Source organism: Rattus norvegicus, chromosome 2 (genome assembly GCF_021556685.1).
Source record: "Rattus norvegicus strain SHRSP/BbbUtx chromosome 2, alternate assembly SHRSP_T2T, whole genome shotgun sequence".
Classification (NCBI taxonomy): Eukaryota; Metazoa; Chordata; class Mammalia; order Rodentia; family Muridae; genus Rattus; species Rattus norvegicus.
Window position 1 is genome coordinate 184,715,838 of NC_141535.1, and position 22,520 is coordinate 184,738,357.

At 40.8% G+C, this 22,520-nt stretch overlaps 1 protein-coding gene across 5 annotated transcripts in view; it reads right to left on the bottom strand.

Moving 5' to 3' along the window:
• Window positions 1-22,520, bottom strand: part of Pip5k1a (phosphatidylinositol-4-phosphate 5-kinase, type 1, alpha) — a 43,202-nt gene that overhangs the window by 15,908 nt on the left and 4,774 nt on the right. Inside the window, 3 exon segments of one of the 5 annotated variants that reach the window (NM_001439690.1) lie at window positions 2,591-2,671; window positions 6,113-6,147; window positions 13,264-13,302. In NM_001439690.1, coding sequence (NP_001426619.1) covers window positions 2,591-2,671; window positions 6,113-6,147; window positions 13,264-13,302 — 155 coding nt within the window. 5 annotated transcript variants of the gene reach the window in all.

Sequence of the window (22,520 nt, forward strand, 5' to 3'; positions counted from 1 at the left end):
AACCCATGAAATTCATGAGGAAAACTACAGAAGAAACACTTAAAAGCAAATGCCGGGTTTGGGGATTTAGCTCAGTGGTAGAGGGCTTGCCTAGCAATTGAAAGGCCCTGGGTTCGGTCCCCAGCTCCGAAAAAAAGAAAAAAAGAAAAAAAAAAAAAAAAAAAAAAAAGCAAATGCCTTTCTAATAGGTTGGATAGAATGTAGACTATCCCAGTCCTCTACATTGCAATTAAACCTATGGACAATGCAGAAAACACGGAAGACTCAGAGCAGCAAAGAGGACCATATGTGCAGGCCTGTCAGAGAAGAGCTTAGTATTATTACTACCTGCCCTGGGGGTAGCTGGGCCCTTCAAACATTTGATTCATTCGATAAAGAATATAACTAAAATTCACAATCTGATATGACTATATAGTTATAGAAGCTCTAGCCCACTAAAAGGACAACTGTTTCTTCTAAGAAAAATGAAAGTAGTTAACAAAACAAAACACCTTTATTGAAAAAGAAAACATGGTCAGGAATGCAGGAATGGGGGTACATGTGTACACATGTATATGTGCATGTGTGTGTGCGTGCGTGTGTGTGTGTGTGCGTGTGTGTGTGTGTGTGTGTGTGTCCTTTGCAACACCCCAAGTTGTGTGGGTAGAGGAAAAGATACTGGAAGGACTGGTTTCTAGTCACTGCAAAAAAACCATTGTTAATACCTACAAATTTGCTTGGTAATACCAGGCAACTTGAAACTAAAATTTTAAATTAAGAATCAGAAAACTTGAAGGAAAGGAAAGGAAAGGAAAGGAAAGGAAAGGAAAGGAAAGGAAAGGAAAGGAAAGGAAAGGACAGGACAGGACAGGACAGGACAGGACAGGACAGGACAGGACAGGACAGAAAAGGGTGAGAGAAGGATGAAGGATGGCTCAGCTGCTTAAAGAACTGGCTGCTCTTACAGAAGGCTCAGCCACCGTATGGTGGGCTCACAAGTGTCTGTAACTCCAGTTAGGGGGTCCAACACCATCTCTGGCCTCTGCAAAACACACCTATAATAATAAAAATAATACTAAATAGCAAAAAAACAAAAAGTCAATGGGCAGTGGTGGCACACACCTTTAGTCTAGCATTTAGGAGGCAGAAGCAGGCAAATCTCTGAGACAGAGGTCAGCCTCTAACAGCTCTGGTCTAAAGAGCAAATTCTAGGACAGCCAGGGCTACAAAGAGAAACCGTGTCTCAAAAATCCAAAAAGGAAAGAAAGAAAAAAGAAAACATGGAAAAAAGGAGAGGAAAATTAGCATAATTCTGAGTGGGACAATGTAGAAGAGGTAATAGTTGGGTCCCAAGGGATGACTCAAGGGTTAAGAGCACTTGCTGTTCTTCCAGAGCCACAACATGCAAACGGTGTAACTCAAGCTCCAAGAGATCCAATGTCACATAACAAGTTCAAGGCTAGCCTGCACTATCTTATAAGACCCTGTCTCTAAAAAAACAGGAGGAGGACTAGGATGAGGAGGAGGAGGAGGAGGAGGACGAGGACGAGGACGAGAAAGAGGATTCCAGGTAGGCCTGGTTTGTGCTGTAAATCTCAGAACTCAGGCTATGGAGGCAAGGGGAACAGGAATTCAAGGGTATCCTCTATACCACAGTGAATCTGAGATCAGCCTGAGGCATTTTCTTCCTCTGAAAAAAGGAAGAAAAAAAGCCAGTTTTCCTGTGGCAAAGAAAAAGTGGCCTTTCAGAACTCAGCAATATCTAATTATGACATCTAATTTCTCTTCCACTCAAGAAAAGTGGCTGGGCATGGTAGTGCATACATTTTTGTTTTATTTTCTTTTTATAAAAGATTTATTTTAAAAAAAAGGGGGGGGGGAGAAAAAAAGATTTATGGGGCTGGAGAGATGGCTCAGTGGTTAAGAGCACTGACTACTCTTCCAGAGGTCCTGAGTTCAATTCCCAGCAACCACATGGTGGCTCACAACTATTTGTAATGGGATCTTGTGTGACTTGGGATTCTAGACCTTTGGGGGGGGGGGGGTATAAATGCTAGGCCCCTGAGGTGGGACTGCTGGTTGTTCAGGGGGTTGGTTTGCAGTCTCCTAGTAGCTGGAGTTAAAGACAGAACAAAAGGAAAGAAATCCATCAGGGATCTCTCTCTTCCTTCTCCCCTTCTTTCTCTGTCTAGCGATGGGGTGAAATGGGAGTGGGGTAGAGTGGGGGGAATAAAGGGTGAAAAAAGAACCCACAAAGTATTAAGACCCATTATAGATCTCTGTGGGTCTGAGACAGCATGGACTACATAGGGAATTCCAGGACTGCCAAGGTCATGGCTCAAATGAAACAAAACAAGAAAAACCACTGCTTATAGAGAACAGAATCAAAGAAACTGGCCAAGCATGGTGACTCATCCCTGTAATCTCAGCACGTGGAAGGCTGAGGAAGAAAAACTACAGAGAGTTCTAGGTCAGCCTATGATAAAATGAGAAACTCTCTCAAAACAAACAAACAAACAAACAAACAAACAAACAAAACCCAATATGGTAACAGTGTTGCCTTTAGCTTATTCCCAAAGTAAGGAGATTCACCCAGGTTGTCCAGACTCACCTTTTTGTATGTAGTCTCTCCAGAGGAATCAACACTTCGATGGCCTATTTTCTTGACAGGCATGAGAGAGGCATAAGGTCCCTAAAAAAAATTAAGATTAATATTGGCCAGGTAGTGGTACACACCTATAACCCCAGCATTTGAGAGGATGAGTTAAAAGGATTGTTAATACAAGGCTAACTTAGGAGACAAAGCAAGCCAAATGTTAACTTGTGGTACATAGTTGAGACAGTCTCAAAAGCCCCAAAAGATAGTGTTCTCATTCCCACATAAAATGATAAATTGCTATAGTGATAGTATATAAAAATAATTGAGGGGGCTGGAGAGATGGCTCAGTGATTAAGAGCACTGACTGCTCTTCCAGAGGTCCTGAGTTCAATTCTCAGCAACCACATGGTGGCTCATAACCATCTGTAATGAGATCTGATGTCCTCTTCTGGTGTATCTGAACAGCTAGAGTAGTCAATATATATAAAATAAATAAATTAATTTTAAAAAATTGAGAAAGATGGCTCAGTTGTTAAGAACACTTGTTGTTCTTGCAGAAGACTCAGGCTTACAAGCAGCATCTGTAATTCCTGTTCCAGGGATCTGAAGTCCTCTTTGGGTAGCAGGCATGCACACAGTACATACATACATGCAAACAAAACATCCACACAAGAAAAATAAACAACCCCCACCACTGGAAAACAAACTAAGCAGTAGGGAGATGACTCAGTGATTAAGAATATCAGCTGCTCTCTGGGGGACCTAAGCTTAAGTGCCAGCACCCACCTAGCAGTTCACAACCATCTGTAACTCTAGTCCCAGGGACCCCATGGGAACCAGGCACGCATGTGGTGCACATGCACACACTGTAGGCATATACATATACATCCATATACATGAAATGAAATCCATAAAGTTAAAATAATTCAAAACGTGGAACCAGGCCGAGTTCAAGACAGCTGGACTACACAAAGATACCCTGCCAAAAGAGAGGGGAGCGGGGAGGGGGAGAGGGAGAGAAAGAAATCAAGCAAACAAGAGAGCAGGCATAGACACTTAAGGAAAAAAGGTTAAACACCATCCATGAAAGCAAAACAAAGAGCCAAGTATCAAGTTGCATACATGTGTGATCCTAGCACTCAGGAACCTAACAAGATGATTATTCTTTAGTTATTTGACATATGTTTTTTGTTTTGTTTTGTTTTTAAAGACAAATTCTTACTAGGTATCCCTGAACTAGAATTTTCCTCTGCCTCTGCCCTCCTGTAGAAAATGGTGAAGCACACCTTTAATTCTAGCACTCAGGGCAGGGGCAGAGGCAGAGGCAGGGGAAGTAGCTCTGTGATCTCCAGGCCAATCTGGTGTACAAAGTGAGACCCTGTCTCTAATAATAACAACAATAACAGTAACAATCACAGTAACTTTGAAAGGCTCATCTTTATTTTCTATTAAGTTTCCCTGAGAAACCATTACCCGTCTAACCTTCAACTCAAGCAGAATTCTATTTAAAATGAATTTACCCCTAGAACTGATCTAGCCACCAGCAATATAAGTAATTCTATAAACAAAGCATTAAAAGCCTGAGGCAATAAAATGGCTTTTCTGAGTCAGAAACTTGAGTACTTTAAAGAGATTTGCAAAGACTTACTTAGTGCATTAGTGTTTTGCCTGTGTGAGGGTGCGGGTCGCCTGGAACTAGACGGAGGCTTGAGCTGACATGTGTGGGTGCTGTGTGTTGTCAAGGCTCTTAGTCACTGAGCCCTCCGAAAAGATTTTTAAAAATCATGTCTTATTACATTATTTGTTGGAGAGGAGGGTCAAAGGACGACTTGCAGGAGTTGGTTCTCCTCTTCCATGGTGTGGTCCTCAGGATTGGCAGAAAACTCCTTTACTCTCTTTTCAGGTGTAGACCACACACATTATTCCCAGAATATGGGAAAGAGAGGCAACCTAGTCTAAGAGTTCCGGATAATTCAGAGACACAAGAGAGAGTCCCTGTCTCGAAAAAACCAAAATGCTAACCAAGTGGTGATGGCACAAGCTTTAATCCCAGCACTCAGGAGGGAGAGGTAAGTAGATCTCCCTGAGTTGGAGGCCAGCCTAGACAGCAGAGCAAGTTCAAGACAGACAGAACTACACAGAGAAATCATATCTCAAGACAGACAGAACTACACAGAGAAATCATATCTCAAAAAAACAAAAAACAGAAAGAAAGAAACAAAAAACCTAAAATGTCTTTACAGGAGGAGCCACCGCACCAGACTTGACGAGATTCCCAAGTACACAGTATGACTCTGTATTCCGCCCACATAACAGAGCCAGAAATATGAGAGGAATAAAATCATCAGATCAAAATCTAACTAGATATTCCCAGGAGTCAATTCTGCATTGTAACAAACACAAAGCTACTCTTCATCAGGTTAGGAAGCCAGAAGACAGGTCTAGTGGAAATGGCCGCCAATTATAAGCCCAGTCAATACTTGGGAGGCTGGAGGTAGAATGATCAGCAGTTCAAGTCCCATCTTGGTTCTAACATAATATCAAAACAAGAAATTGAAAGATATTCTAAGAAAAAAGACTGAAATCTCAGAAAAAAAATGCTAGGTCAACTTCCTGAGTACTCCAACACACATTACAGGAGTGAGGCAGAACTTAGAGCAGGGCTAGGAACCCTCCATGTGGGAAAAGCATAGCAAACTGAAGATAGAGGAAAGAGGTGCACATCTGCTAGCCTACAATTTGGAAGGCTGAGGCAAGAAGACTGCCCAAAGTCCCAAGTTACCTTACACTACAATACAGGCAGAGATCCTGCAAAGGTCCCAGATGATGACCCCAGATAGCTAGTACAGATCAGAGGCCTCACACACTGATCTTAACAAATCCAAAAAGTAAAAAGTCTTAAAACTTTTCTGCACAGTATGATTTATACACTAAGTCCTGGAGTCTAGTCCACAGTTATCTGTATATTTTTAACTACTGCTGTATTTAACATAAGAATATTAGTCTTTTAAAGCAGTTGTACATATTTTTCTTTGAAAATGTCAAATAAGGGCTGGAGAGATGGCTCAGCGATTAAGAGCACTGATCCTTTCTCCAAGTTCAGTTCCCAGCAACCACATGGTGACTCACAACCATCTGTAATGGGATAATGGGATCCAATGCCCTCTTCTGGTGTGTCTGAAGACAGTGACAGTGTACTCATAAACATGAAATAAACTTTTAAAAGTGTCAACCCCCCCCACACACATACACACACCCTATCTACTTTTTAAGACATAAAGAGATAGCCAAGTCTAACCCACAGATGCATATGACCCAAGATAACTCTGAATATAGCCCAGCATAAAATCATTATCTTACTTAAAATACCATGAGATACTTTGGCATTTTCTTCCTTTTTGTAACTCAAGTGTGACCTCTATAGATGACAGCAATGGACTGTGACATCCTGGACATCACCTGGACACACCTGGATAGACATTCTCCTAAGTCAGAATTACACTTTGAGCAAACAGTGATCAATATGAAACTTACCTCAGATACTGTGCCTCTCTTGATTCCAGATGCTGCTGCTTAAAAAACAAAACAAAACAAAAAACAATGAAAAATCTTAAGCACATATAAACATAATCACAAAGTCTCTACTGAACTTACAAAAGTTTACATCAATCAACCTAAACATGGTCACAAACTAATGGCACGAATACCAAATCCTTTTTTACAGTACTTTTTTAGAAAAAGCTCATTTAAAATTTACTTATTGTGGTGCATGTGTGCACCTCACTCATGTAAACATCTGTGTGCCACAGCCCCGTGCAGAGGACAACTGTGAAGAACGGGTTTTGCCTTCCATCTTTATTGTTCACTTATCTCCTTTCTGCCTCTTTGCTGCTTACGCCGTGGTTCCTGGCTCATTAGCCTTCTCTGAGTCCCCTGTCTCCACCCCCTTCCTTGCTGGCATTACAGAAGTGAATCAGCACATCCAGATATAAGCTTGAGTACTGAGGCTTGCACAGCTAGTGCCTGCACCAGCTGAGTCATCCCCTGGACAACAGCACTTTTTAAAAGCTCTTTATTCCTGTTCCACAAGGATCTGATGTATGCTCCATTTTAATTACAATCACCTTTCTAACTCATTTGGTCACATTCTCTTTTTGTAATTTATGATTACATGTTTGGTATGTCTGTCAAGTGAGTAAGCATACCTGTGGCAGTCACTTCTTCTTCCTATGTGGATTCTACAGATCAAGGTCAGGTTAATACATTTGTGCTTTATCCACTGAGTCATCTCACCAGCCCTGTGTTAACATCTTTTTTGTTGTTGTTTGTTTGTTTTCAAGACATGGTTCCTCTTGTGTAGCTCTGGCTATCCTGGAAGTCGCTCTGTAGACCCGACTGGCTTAGAACTCGGACTCAGAGATCTACCTGCTTCTGCCTCCTGAGTGCTGGGATTAAAGTCATGCACCACCATGACTGGCAACTCTTAAAATATTTAACTGTCACAAAAAGTCTCAGTGACACCATGGCAGAAAGAGGAAGAGTCCAAGAGACAAACAGATATCCAAGGAGCTCAGTGTGGCAGCTTATACCTACAGTTCTAGCACTTCAGAGACTGGGGTGGGAGGATTATCAAAGCATTGCTAGTTCAAGCTCAAAGTATGCTAGATTTGAGTAAATCTAGGCTCAAACAAAATAATAGTAAGATTTACCTCCACAGATAAAACCAGAACATCAGTCTGGGAGAGAAATCTTGCTAGAATATATAAGACCTAGATTTGTTTCCCAGAACTTGGGGATGGGAGCATGCCTGGGGGACTGGCAGTGCTCATTTCTAATTCCAGTACTTTGGGGCTGGAGAGATGGCTCAGCGGTTAAGAGCACTGACTACTCTTCCAGAGGTCCTGAGTTCAATTCCCAGCAAACACATGGTGGCTCACAACCATCTGTAATGGGATCTGATGCCCTCTTCCGGTGTGTGTGAAGACAGATACGGTGTACTCATACATAAAATAAATAAATAAGAAAAATAAAAAATAAAAAAATTCCAGTACTTTGAAAATGGAGGCAAGGTTATGTTAGGTTACAGAGTAAATTCAAGGAGAGCCTGAACCACATGACATCATCTCATACAAATAATAGACTATTGTTGGTCAGAGATTTTTTTCCTAGCATTTGTTGAAAATACCTTCAGTAGCTGTGTAGTGGCAGCATATATCTTTAATCCCAGCAATTGGGAGGCAGGGGCAGGCAGAGGAAGGCAAAGGCAGGCAAGTTCCTGTTCAAGTCTAGCCTGGTCTACAAAGCAAGTTCCTTAACAGCCAGGGCTACACAGAGAAACCCTTACTTGAAAAGAAAACAAACAACATCTTCAGTATACATTATCTTATAATTCACAGCCATAATCCATACATTTCTTTATAGGAAAGAAGTCTAATATAAGTCAGATGAGTTCTGACACTAAGATTAACTCTCCTATTTAAAGGGAGATTTTTCTTCTCAGGATTTTGAGACCTTCCCTCCCCCATCTAAGATAAACTCTGAAGTCTCTTTAATTAAATATTCACACTATCACAGTCCATACTTGGAAATGTAGCCCAGATGAGGATATATCACCTGATGGCATGTGTATGGTATATTGGCTGATAATTTGTCTATAAATGCTATAAAGTAAGTCCTGGGCAGTCTATTGTCTTTCCTGATTTAAAAAACAAACAAACAAACAAAAACCCCAAAAAACAAAAAACAAAGCAAGCACTGGGTAGTAAAGCCAGGGCCTTGTGCATATTAACCAGATATTCTGACACAGAGCTACATATCGCAGGCCCAGATAAATGCTGAATTACTTCCATTTTCTTCTACTTCACTCAGGCACCAACAGACTACCTCTTTGGCACTAACTCTAACAATTTTTTTTTAAAGATTTATTTATTTTATGTATGTGAACACACTGTAGCTGTCTTCAGACACACCAGAAGAGGGTATCGGATCCCATTACAGATGGCTATGAGCCACCATGTGGCTGCTGGTTGGTGGGAATTGAACTCAGGACCTCTGGAAGAGCACTCAGTGCTCTTAACCTCTGAGCCATCTCTCCAGCCCAACTCTAACAATTTTTAAAAAACTATTTCTCTCCATGAACAACACACTTACAGCAATATGATACCATTCATTCATTCATTCATTCATTTATTTATTTATTTATTTATTTTGGAGCTGGGGACCGAACTCAGGGCCTTGCGCTTGCTAGGCAAGCGCTCTACCACTGAGCTAAATCCCCAACCCCAATATGATACCATTTTTAAGTTTATGTTTTTAATATAGTAGCTCAGGCCAGGCTAGGTGGCACATGTCTTTAGTCCTGGCACTCTGGAGGTAGAAGCAGGTGGATCTAGTGAGTTCAAGGTTTGCCTGGTAAGTTCCAGGATAGCCAAGGCTATACAGAAAACACCTGTCTTGAGAGAGAGAGAGAGAGAGAGAGAGAGAGAGAGACAGAGAGAAAGAGAGAGACAGAGACAGAGAGACACACAGAGAGAGACAGAGAGAGAGACAGGGCCTCACATAGCCTAGGCTGGCCCTCAAACCCTTATCCAACACACAGTAAGGATAATATTAAATATCTAATCATCCTATTATCCTGCCTCCACTTCCTGAGTACTGACTGCTCTACAAGTTCATACAACACCACCTGTCTATTTGTATAAAGCTTTGAAAGCTTACAAATAAAGTCATCTGGCTCTTACTACAAGAATAGGGGTTATTTAATTTAAGATTTACAAGATATTTACCCAACTACATTTACCTTACCTAAACTTGTTTAGATGCTGACTGGAAAAACAAAAGGGCCAGCAAATGAACAGTAGGTGAAGGTGCTTGCCACCTACATCTGATTCTGATTCCAGGACATATGGTGGAGAGGACACCTCCAAATTTTCCTTTGATCTCTGTAAGTGTGCCATGACAGACAACACCCTCTCCCACAAAGACAAATGCAGTAAGAATTTTTATATGTAGATAGAACCCTTAAGAGGGAAAATTTAAATATTATTTCTTCTTATTAAGTGTTTTTTGTTGTTGGTTTTTGTTTGTTTGTTTGTCTGTTTTGTTCTTTCACAGTACAGGAGAACAAACTGAAGGCTTCAGGGCTGGGAAGACTGCTTAGAGGGCACTTGCCAAAGCCTAATGGCCTGAATTCAATCTCTGAAATCCCTGTAAGAGAAGAACTGGCTCTTGTCCTGTAACCTCCGTACACATGTGCTGTAGCACATGCCCTCACACAAGCAAACACAATAAATGTTCTATCAGTGAACTACATTTCTAGTCACAACTATTGTTTTAGCTATAACAGTAATACTATGATTATGTTATAACCTTCCACCCCCCCAAAAAAAGACTTCTTGTAATCTCTAGAAATACTCCCCCCAACCCTTTAGTTTTTGAGGCCTTCTGAAAACTAGAATGGCCTCCAATTCACTAGGTAGGCAAGGATGAACTTGAGTTCCCAATCCTCTTCTACCTACCTCCCACTAGGTGGAACTGCGGGCTTGCAGCACTACACCCAGGTCTACAGAAATATGTCCTCAAGTGTTTGTCAACGGAATTGTAGGAGAACTGAAGTTATTTTAGACATTCCAGGTTAGAGAGGAGGTAGGTTTGGAGGGAGAGGAATGGAAATGAGCAAAGCAAAAGCAAGAAGCTAGTGGGAAGAAGTAAAAATTGGGGAGGGAAGAGAGAGGGAAGAAAGCTGTGGTACTACCATCCTGAGAAGCAGAGACAAAGGTTCTAATCTGTGTTACATAGGAGTTCTAAAGCAGCTAGAGAGCCCACTATAAAAGAACACCAAAAAAAGAGTTCACATACAGCAAAGTTGGGCTTAGTCTTTGATCCTAGCATCATTAGGGGGAGGGGCAAGTGGATCTCTGTGAGTTCAACACAGACTTACACAGTGAGACCCTATCTCAAAAGAAATCAGTGTGGAGGTGGGGAAGGCAAGATTAAATAGACATTATCTCAAAAAAATGAAATGTCAACAACAAAAAAGTTGGGCCTGTTGGTACACACTAATAATTTCCAGCACTTGAAAGGCTTCTGAAGCAGGACTGCAATGAGTTCCAGGCCAGCGTAGGATGCATAGTTCTAGGCCAGTGAAGGACTAAATAGCAAGACTTTCACATAAAAATAAATAGAGTCCAGCTTGGTGGTTCACGTCTTTTATCTCAACACTCAGCAGGCAGAATTAGGTGGATCTCCCCAAGCTCAAGGCCAGACTGGCCCACACAGAACGATCCAGGACAAACAGGGCCACATAGAGAGATCCTATCTCAAAAACTAAAAAAAATGAAATAACATAAAGAGGACTCATTTGCATAGACTCATTTGTGAAGACTTAGCTTTCCTCTTGCCACAAATGAAAGCTATCTGTTCACTTTCAAGGCAGTAAACCAATAACCAATAACAGTTGTTTTTTTCAAGGCAGGGTTTCTCTGTATAGCCTTGACTGTCCCATAATTCACCCTGTAGACCAGGTTGGCCTTGAACTCAGAGATCTGCTTGCCTCTGTCTCCCAAGTGCTGGGATTAAAGGCATGCACCGCCATGGTCAGGGTTAATATTATTTTATTAAAAAAAAGAAAGAAACATTCAGAAAAGGCCTCTGAGGTCTGAGTAATAGCACATGCCACGATCCCATCCCTGAGAGTCTGAGACAGGAGAAAAAGATCAAAGGTCCCAATTAGCTACAGACTGAGAGCCTTTTGTAACAAAATAGAACATTAGGGGTTGGGGATTTAGCTCAGTGGTAGAGCGCTTGCCTAGGAAGCGCAAGGCCCTGGGTTCGATCCCCAGCTCCGAAAAAAAGAACCAAAAAACAAAATAGAACATTAGAGTCCAGCAGTAAGCTCTCTCACTCACACAATACATTTTAATAAACAAAAGTTTTTAACAAAACAGCATGGCTTTTCACTGCTGAGTTTATATTAAGACCAAAAGAAGGCTTCAACAAGTTTCTTTTAGACATATTGTACTTGTCTATAAGATTTAGTTATTAATTCTTGGCAAAATGTATGTTATCAGAGCTAGAGAGATGGGTTAGCAGTTAAGCCCTGACTGTTCTTCCAGAGGACCTGATTCAATTCTCAGTATCCACTTGGTGGCTCACAACCATCTGTAACTACAGCTCTTCTGGCCTTCATGAGCACCAAACATACAAGCGGTACATAGAAAGACATGCAAGAAAGCACCATACACATAAAATAAAAATAAGTACATCATTTTTTAAAATTACATGTTAACTTCTAAACTAGTTTCTGAAAGAATGACTAACAATTCCCATACTATGCTTGCAAGAACTCAGGATCTTGATGCTTTTGAAGGAAATAAGAAAGACTAAGTTTTTTTTCTGTGCTATTCTCTCCTCCATCAAGAACTTCTGGCTCAGACAATACATTCAGCAAGAAGTATCTAGTTTACAGCCAAGTTAGTTCACATAGTGACTTAAAAGATTAGCAAGGGGAGAGCAGAGAATTTAGCTGTTCCTCTTCAGTGTTCAAGGCACTAGGTAGGTTTGATCCTCAGTACCAGAAAAAATAGACTAGCGGGGGCAGAAACAACACAGAAAGAATATGTGCTCAGAAAAGAAAAACAAAAAAGAACAGAGAGAAAATAACACGGGCTTTATAATCAGGCATCTAGACCTGCTAGGTCTCAACAGAACTAAACATTTGTTTGACTAATCTGCTCTAGGTCGTTACTTCCTCTATAATATGTAGAAATAGGGCCTGGAGGTAATGCAAACTATTTTCATGGAGTGTATTCAAATCTATAGGCTGAGGTGAGTCTCCTGCAAACCCCTCCCCACACCCATCAAAAAGAAGTCACAGAAATTGCACCATGCATCTCCACAAAGCTGTTTTAAGAGTTACGACACACAGAACTTGCAGTAACTTCTCTAGAAACATTATCAATTATCACTGTCAATTACTAAAACTACTTGTTTGGGTTTTTTGGTTTTCTTTTTTTTTTTTTAAATCAAGATCTTACTCTGTAGTTCAGCTCCACCTGTAATTCACGTATGCTCAAGCTGGTCCTGAACTTAAGGCAATTCTGCCTTCCCCTCCTGAGCACTGGGATTAAAGGTATGAGACACCATGCTCAGGTATAACCATATACTTTATACCCCTACCTACAGAATGGGAAAAAAGTCAAGAGAAATGAGAAGTACAACATAAAAAAACAAAAAAACAAAAAACAACAACAACAACAAAACAAAAAACAAAAAAAAAAAACCCCTGAATTAAAAAAAACAAAAACGGGCTGGAGAGATGGCTCAGCAGTTAAGAGCACCCGATTACTCTTCCAGAGGTCCTGAGTTCAATTCCCAGCAACCACATGGTGGCTCACAACCACCTGTAAAGAGATCCGATGCCCTCTTCTGGTGTATCTGAAGACAGCTACAGTGTACTTATATATAATAAATGAATAAATCTTTAAAAAAAAAAAAAAAAAAAAAGCTGGGACTAATTAATTTATTGAAACAGAACTGAGAAGGAGTCCACGTCCATGCTAAGACAAGACAGCATTGTTCTGACAAAGGACCCAGGCACTAGTACAGCTGCTACAGAAGAGCCAGCCAGGCTGCTAGCTACTGCAAGGAGCTCATGCACCTTCAGCACAGACACACATCAGAGCTACCTCTCTTACGGCGGACCCCACAGCACAGAAAGCTGAAACCTAGTAAGGGAAAACATAAAGTTATCACTTTTGGAGTTCTAGTTGCTTACAGTAGACTAAACATAATCACATTAATAAAACTCTTAAGTATAGCATGGTGCTCAGTTTCCAGCACCACGGTGAAGTTCCTCTGACCCAAGAGATGTCGTTCTAGCACAAAATTTCCAGTAGTTGCCAGACAGTGGTCTGGCATTTTTTTTTTTCTTTTCTTTTTTTCAGAGCTGGGACCGAACCCAGGGCGTTGCGCTTGCTAGGCAAGCACTCTACCACTGAGCTAAATCCCCAACCCCGTCTGGCATGTTTTTAATCCCAGCATTTAGGAGTCAGAGGTAGGTGGAACTCTGAGTTCAAGGCTAGCCTGGTCTACAGAGTGAGTGAGTTCTGGAATAGCCAGAAACCCTGTTCTCTCAAAACAAAACAACAAAAATCCCTGCAGCTACAAAACATCTACTCCAGGGGTTGGGGATTTAGCTCAGTGGTAGAGCGCTTGCCTAGGAAGCGCAAGGCCCTGGGTTCGGTCCCCAGCTCCGAAAAAAAAGAACCAAAAAAAAAAAAAAAAAAAAAAAAAAAATCTACTCCAAATCATTTAAGTTTCCCGTGATTTCAAATGGAAGAATTTTTCAGATCTAAACTATTCCTCGTATAGGCTTCTATATGGGTGCACATACAAAGATATTTACTGTAGTATTGTACAGAATAGGTATAAATGTACAGGTACTGTTTTGGGAAAATCACAGTAAACAAGGATAAAAAGTCACAGGGTAGTTTAAAATGGAATACTATATATAACCATTATTTTATATAAAATAAGCATTATTTTTAAATGCATGCTTATAGATTACATAGCAAATTCTAATAGAAATTTTAAAAATTTGACAGTCTTTCAGTCTAGTCTAGTCTTGAACCTTTGAACATTATGCCTCCTCAGTTTTTCAAAACATGGGATTACAGATGTGACCCACTACACCCAGCTCCACAGGAAATTATTGAGTAGAAAAGAGGTTGTTTTTAAAAAACATAGAAGGGCTAAAGAGATGGCTCTTTCAAGGGCCCTGGGTTTGAGTCCTAGCACTCATAGGGCAGCTCACAACCATCTGCAACCCCAGTCCCACAGGACTGATAATCTCATTTGGCCTCTGTAGGCAGTGTACACATGTGGCACACAGACATGCATTCAGGCAAAAGACTCATACATAAGAATAAAATGAAAAAATGTACAACATACTTGAAAGCAATTATAAATTTACTTTTTTTTTCTTTTTTTTCGGAGCTGGGGACCGAACCCAGGGCCCAAGCGCTACCACTGAACTAAATCCCTAACCCTACTTATTTATATATATAAAAAGTCATCAAAAATGACCATGTATACATGCTGGTATCAGCTTGACTTGATTAGTTTTTCTTGAAGATCAGATAAACCTTTTATAAGTTGCATGGTTTTTATTTTAATTATTTTTAAATCTTTTAAATCTATTTACCTTTATTCTATGTGCACTGATGTTGTTTGCATGTATGCCTATGTGAGAGTGTCAGATCTTGGCTTTACAATTACAAGCTACCATGTAGATATTGGGATTTGAACCGAAGGCCTGAGCAATCAGAGCCCTTCACTGCTGAGCCATCTTTCCAGCCCCACAGTTTTGTTTTTTAAGACTGATTTTTGTTGTTGTTGCTGTTGGTTTTTTGAGACAGAGTTTCTCTGTGTAGCCCTGGCTGTCCTGGAACTCCCTCTGGCCTCAAATTCAGAGATTTGCCTGACTACCTCCAAAATACCAGCATTAAAAGTGGGTAGTAGTGTATACCACTACCACCCGGTTTAAGATTGATTTATTTTTCTTTTCTTTTTTTTTTTTTCGGAGCTGGGGACTAAACCCAGGGCCTTGCGCTTGCTAGGCAAGCGCTCTACCACTGAGCTAAATCCCCAACCCCTGATTTATTTTTATATATTGATGTGTTGACTGCATGTTCATTTGTATACCATGTGCATGCCTCTTGCCCATGTAGGCCAGATGAAGGTACTGAATTTCCTAAAATTAGAATTACAGACAGTTGTGAATCTCCATGTGGTTGCTGGGAATTGAATCTGAGTCCTCTGGAAAAACAGCCAGTGCTCTTAACTGCTGAGCCATCTCTACAGCACAAGAAATATAATCTGTATATTGCAAATTAAAGAGACACACACAGAAAGTTCAGGGTCATTCTCTCTCTTTTTTTTTTTTTTACAACATTCCGGCATTACAGTGCTCAACCACCCACCCAACAAACCACCACCAACCACCCAAACACACATCAATGCAAGCTCGTAACAAAGTCACTGCTCTAAGCTACAAAAATAAGTTAGGGGCTGGAGAGGTGGCTCAGCGGTTAAGAGCACTGACTACTCTTCCAGAGGTCCTGAGTTCAATTCCCAGCAAACACATGGTGGCTCACAACCATCTGTAAAGAGATCTGATGCCCTCTTCTGGTGTATCTGAAGACAGCTACAGTGTACTTACATATAATAAAATGAATAAATCTTAAAAAAAAAATAAGTTAGAAGGATAAAAAGTGAGAAGAAATGCCTAGAGTTAATAAAGGTACCTGCCAACCTGAGTTCAATCCTTAAGACCAACACAGTAGAGAAGGAAATGACCTATTTATTCTTTGACAGCCCCAACACACACACACGAGAGAGAAGTATAAAAATATTAATTAATAACACGTCCGACAAGGTTGGAGAGATGGCTAATCAAGTTCCAGAGGATCTGATGCTTCAGACATTCACATGAACATGTCCACACACTGACACATACACACATAATTTAAAATAAGTAAGAATCTTTATGGGGCTGGAGAAATAGCTCAGTGGTTAGGAACTGGGTGTTCTTCCAGAGAACCACAGTTCACTTCCCAGTACCCACACAGCAGCTCACGACTGTCTGTAACTCCAGGGGACATGACACCCTCACACTGACAAGACATATATGCAGGCAAAACACCAATACATATGAAACAAAAATAATTTTTAAAAAATCTTTAGGAGGAGAAGCAACAGTTGTAGCAGCTACCACTGCCACCTAGAAAACAATATAAAAATAAGTGCCATCTTCTATATCAAAATATCTTAAGTATTTACTTTGGGATAACCTATAATCTTACACAAACCTATACAAATATATATTAGAGACTCTTCTTTGAGAAAGGGAACCATGGGGGCTGGTAGAAAACTCTGAAGGTAAAAACTCATGCTGTCTCTGTGGACAGGCCTGACAACCTGAGTTGTCCCCTAGAACCCACATAAAAAGTCAGATAAGTAAAGAGGCTAAAAGCCACTCCCAAGGTTGTTCCCTGACCTCTACATGCAGCCAAGGGCAAGTACACACACACTCATACACACATATACTAATACTAAAAAAAAAAAAAAAAAAAAAAAAAAAAGCCCCTATCCTTCAAATGTTTATGGACAAAGAGATACTGGAAGGACTGGCTTCTAGTTATTCTGCAAAACACCACTGTTAATCTCTGCAAGTCTGCTTGATAATACCAGACAACTTGAATCTAAAGTTTCAAATTAAAAATAACCAGAAAAAAAAAGAAGGGTGGATAGAGGAAGGATGGATGGCTCAGCAGTTAAGAGAACTGGCTGCTTTTCTAGAGGACTCAGCCACCCATATGGTGGGCTCAGAAACACATGAGGGCAAAACACCTATAATAGTAAAAAAAATAATACTAAATTGAAAAAAGAAAATGTCAAAAAGAAACAGAAAATTATCAAAATAATTCTGAGAGATTTGAGTTCAGTTCCTAGCACGCACCAACGGGGCTCGCAGCATCCTTAAGTCAAACTCCAAGGACTCCAAAGCCCTCTTCTTGCCTCGGCAGACACTGGCACGCAAACAGCATTCACTGGCATCACACACACAGATACACATACATTTAATAAAAGCAAGTCTTCAAAAATAAAGGTAACAACTTAAACAAAGATTGGTCAGACAGTAAAGAACTCTGAAGTCAGTTGGGCTCCTCCTAGTATGTGGAACAATACTAGGCCTAGCTTTGGCCTCAGTATTAAAGCCACTCCCAACTCTTTCAGAGAAGAAGCATTTCCTTTGGAGATGAGATGACATCATTCACCAGACGAGAAACCCAAAAGACACTCTGTGACTGACTTCAGTGTCTGAAGTACACATATAATTTGTGAATGCTAGAGGCTAGTCGGACATACACTCCTCTGACTAGTTTTACAGGTCATAGACAAGGTATCACAAAGACTCAATGCAGTCTTACCAATACTACAACTTAAATGGTTCACAAAGTAAAAATGTTCTTAGCAGCTAGTTTGGGAAGACTGAAAGCCAAAGATTAAAGAACAAATAAAACCCCAGCAAAATCAAAAGCTAAACTCTCTACAACAACAAAACAAACAGCAGCAGCAGCAGCAGCAGCAGCAGCAGCAGCAGCAGCAGCAGCAGCAATAACAGCAGCAGCAGCAGCAACCCAAGCTAGTGTGTTTGCTGAACTATGCAGAGCACCTCATTGCTCTTCTAATTTGGGACACTGAAAATCATTCTAACTATGCCCTTCAGGTGGGAGGCACAGTGTGATCCTAAAGAAAAGTACTCAACAAGAGCATGCTGAGAAGTACTGCAGAGCACAGTTCTAAATGACAAAGTGAAAGAAGACAGAAAAAGGATGACACTGCCCAGGGCTGGTGGCACATGCCAGTAATTGAGTACTCAGAAAACTAAGACAAGAGGATCTCAAGTTCAAGGCCAGAAAAGGATACAAAGACGACTGTTTCAAGAGGTTAAACAGTAACAGTTAAAACAGGACTAGCAGCACACACCTTCAGTCTCAGCACTTGGGAGGCAGAGGCAGATCTAAGTTTCAGGCCAGCCTGGGCTACAGAGCGAGTTCCAAGACAGCCAGGGCTATACAGAGAAACCAACATTGTCCTAGACAGGCATGGTGTGCACTTTTAATTCTTGTACCCAGAAAGTAGCAGCCAGAGGACCATGGGTTCAAGGTCTGCCTTAGTTACAAAGTGAATCTGAGGCCAGCTTGTGCATATCAGACTGTCTCAAAAGAAGGGGGAAAAAACTGAACCACAACTACCTCATTGGCAGTAACTGAATAAAGGCAATTAAAACCAAGCCACACTGAAGGAAAAGCTCAATTTTATTTTCCAGCAGGTATTGATTTCTTTCTCTGAGAATGTCAGAAAAGTCAAGGAAGGGTCTAAAAATAAAAGCTCAAAAGCAGTTTGAACTGGGACAGCTAGATGGCTTGTCCAGTAAAGGTACTTACCACCAAGCCCAATAACTTTAAGTTCAATCCCCAGAACTCCCATGGTGGAAGGAGAGGACTAACTCCTCTACAAGTTGTCTTTTTTTTTTTTAAATCAAGTCAACATTTTTTATTGTCAGTTACAAGCTTTATAGAAAAAGGTGTGGAGAATGGGTCAGGGTTGTACAAAAAAGGCAAAAAAAAAAAAAAAAGGCAAAAAGAAGAAGAAGAAGGAGGAGGAGGAGGAAGAGGAGGAAGAAGAAGAGGAGGAGGAGGAGGAGGCGGCAGCAGAGGCTAGATTCTTACATATTCTATTTACATAGCTGCTGCACTTGTCCGAAGCCTCTTTGCAGATGCAGCCCTGGGAGCACTTGGCACAGCCCACAGGGCAGCAGCAGTAGCAACTTTTCTTACAGGAGGTACATTTGTAGGAGCCGGCACAGGAGCAGTTGGGGGTCCATGGTGAGTGAAGATGGATGAGAGATGGATGCTAGAGTTCTAGGAGGAACGTGATCACAAGTTGTCTTCTGACCTCCGTATACGCGCACCCTGGCATGCCCTACTACCACATATACACAAAATGTAAAAAACATTTGTTTCAGTTTAATTTACCAATCTTGTCACCTAAGAGCCAACATATTGCCAGGAATATCAAGGAATGAGCCACAGGTTTACTAAGATCCTTTAATACCATTCAGCCTCTCCAAAATACCCTGGTCCTAGTAAGGCTGTGTAAACCCCAGCTGCCTAAACTTAGGAAATGAGAAGGTGCAATAAAAATAAATATTCCCTTCTAATGTACCTTTACCTCCAGTACCATAAGGGCAAATTTCACTATATCCCTTGACACCAATATTTTGCTCAAAAACCTAAGGTTTTCTTTTCTTCCTTCCTTCCTTTTTTTTCCCCCCAAGACAGGGTCTCACTATGTACCTTTTGTTATCCCGGAACTCACTATGTAGACCAGGCTAGCCCGGTCTCAGAAATCAGCCTACCTCTGCCTACAAAGAATGCTGGTATTAATGGTTTGTATCATCACAACCAGCTAAGTCTTTTTCTTAAAAGACCTGAGCATTCTGAATTAGCCAGCCATAGTCAAGAGGTATTTAAGATGCTTGACAGACTACCAACCCCTAACTCTGTGTCCGAATTGGATTTTTCTTTTGTGGCAGAGCCTCTCTTGCCCTACAGTTGGAGCTATGCCGACCAGACAGGCCTCGAAGCTTGCAGCAATGCTCCTGCTTCTTTCTTTCTTTTTTTTTTTTTTTTTTGGTTCTTTTTTTTCGGAGCTGGGGACTGAACTCAGGGCCTTGCGCTTCCTAGGCAAGCGCTCTACCACTGAGCTAAATCCCCAACCCCGCTCCTGCTTCTTTCTACCTGAGTCCTGGGAATCCTATGAACTCAGGCATGCCATCACACTCAACCCTGCTTCCGGATATCTGGATTAATATACATGTACTCCGGGTTGAAATATCACTCAGTTGTAGAGTTCGACTAGCTTATACTTGCATTCGATCCTTGGAGGAAAAAGTATACAGACAAAATACATGTTTCAGCAAAAACAAAACAAACAAACAAATAAAAAAACAGTAGCTTTTAAACAGCAAAGTAAACATCAACTCCCTAAACAGCACTTCCCTCCACCAGCAAAATAAAAATATAGGCAGTTGCTTATGGAGCTTTCTCCACGCAGCCTGAGTCAGAATATAAAACACCTGCCTTTTCCTTCCTCTTTTTTTTTCTTCCAGATACTGGCTCAAAGCTGAGTTATGCTTTCTTTGAAACACTGGACTTTCTCCGTTTTTCTGAACTCCATGCCTAACTTCAAAGGCATGACTTTGAGGGCTCAATAGTTACTGGCTGTTCTTACAAAGTTCAGTTCCTAGCACCAATTGTTTATAACCAACTGTAACTTCTGCTCCAAGAATCTTTGCTGTCTTCTGACCTCTACACCTGCACGCATGTGGCAAACCCTGACACAGGTACACAAACAGAATTGTGACTCTCTCCATCCCCTCTAGCAGATACTACAACTTTCAGCTTGCCTGCCTTGTTTTCCCTCAAACTCTAACAAAAAGGTTCCTGAGCTTCAAATAAATAGATAAAACTATGGCCGCTTTTTTTTTTTTTCTTTTTTTCGGAGCTGGGGACCGAACCCAGGGCCTTGCGTTTGCTAGGCAAGCGCTCTACCACTGAGCTAAATCCCCAACACTGAACTATGGGCGCTTTTAAACACATTCTTGTCAGTGAGAACTTGTACTTTAGCAAGCTTGTTTTCCTACATTTTGTAGAGATGAGCTGATACTCTCTAATTAATTATGTATTCAAAAACAGATCTCTTCCTTCCTCTCAGAAGTCCCCTTGGATACTTCATCTGTCCAAATACCATCTCTGAGACACAATGTTGGGCTTAGTTTGGAATGTAAGAGATCCCCTCCACCTTGCTATGGAGAAGACAGTACTTTTTATTCCCCATCCCCAAAAGCACCCACACTAAGAAAGAAAAGACAGAAAAAGGAACGTGTTATTTTAATCTTTCTTTTGTTTTTTTTTTTTTGTCTTTTTTAAGACAGGGTCTCATGTTACCCAGGTTGGCCTTGAACTCCTGATCTTCCTCTCACTGTAAAGTACTAGGATTACAGGCCTATACCACACCTGGTCTTGCTGCCTTCATTTATTCATTTTAAATGTACCGTGTGTGCATTCCCCAGTGATTGCATTTGTGCACACGTGTGCATGTGTGTGTGTGTTCGCACCCTTATTATTTTCTTCATGCCATATAAGGTAAGGACACTCAAAAATTCTAAGACATTTGAAGGCAGAGGCAAACCGATTTACTTACTAGAAGTAAACCCTGGTCTACATAGCAAGTTCCAAACCATCAATGGCTACACAGTGAGAAAAATAGGGGAAAAAAAGAAACAACTTTAGATAAGAAAAAGGTTGAATTTCAAAAGGATTTAAAAAAAAAATCACTCTAGACATAGTGGCACTCTCAGCTTGGAGGGCTGAAGCAGAAAGATTATAAATAAAGAGACAAACCTGGGTAGCACAGGAAGACTCTTTTAAAAAAGAGAAAATAAAAAAGCAGCCAGAGTTGGTTGCTCTCTCCTGTATCTTAGCTCCAGGAAGGCTAAAGCAGAAGGATGACATCAAGTTCACAGGCCTTAATGAAATCCTGGCTCATAAAGAAGCAAGCAAGCAAAAAGGACACCCTCTCCCCCATACCCAGTTCTGGTTCTCTTGTTATCGCTGTTCACATTATAGGCCATAGTCTCCATTATATTATCAAAGAAAAACAAGCTAATAAAATATTTAATAGCTTTTAGGTAGCACATATTTCAGCAAAGGTATTAATCAGAAGAGTATCTACCTGGAGTCCACAGAGAGCAACAAGTAAAACATACTATTTTGACAAAGCTAACTTTTAAGTATACATACCAACTAACCTCAGATACTAGACACATAAAAATAAACTATAATTATACATGACACTGGGCTTAAACAGCCACAGCAGAAATAAATATTTCATTAAAACAGATGACAGTATGAAAAGCCAAGTATTATATGTACCTGTGCACCAGCTACTAGGTAGTCTAAGGCAAAAGGACTGAAGTCTTAAGAGTCCAGGACCAGCTCAGTACGACCTGATGTTCTTTGTTGTGGTTTAGGAAGAGGTAGGGGGACTAGGCTGGCAGGATGGCTCAGTGGATAAAGGCATTTGCAACCAATTAACACAGGAAGTCTGAGGAGCTACATGATGGAAGGAGAAAGCCAATGCCTGTAAGTTGTCCTCTAGCTTCCACTCACAGACATATAGGTACACGGGAATACATTCATACATTCTCAAAGATTTTTGTAAAATATAAGTTTAAAAACAGGAGGGCCAGGGTACTCAGAGGCAGAGACAGATGCATCTCTGAGTTCAAGACTAGCAACCTCCACAGAGTGAG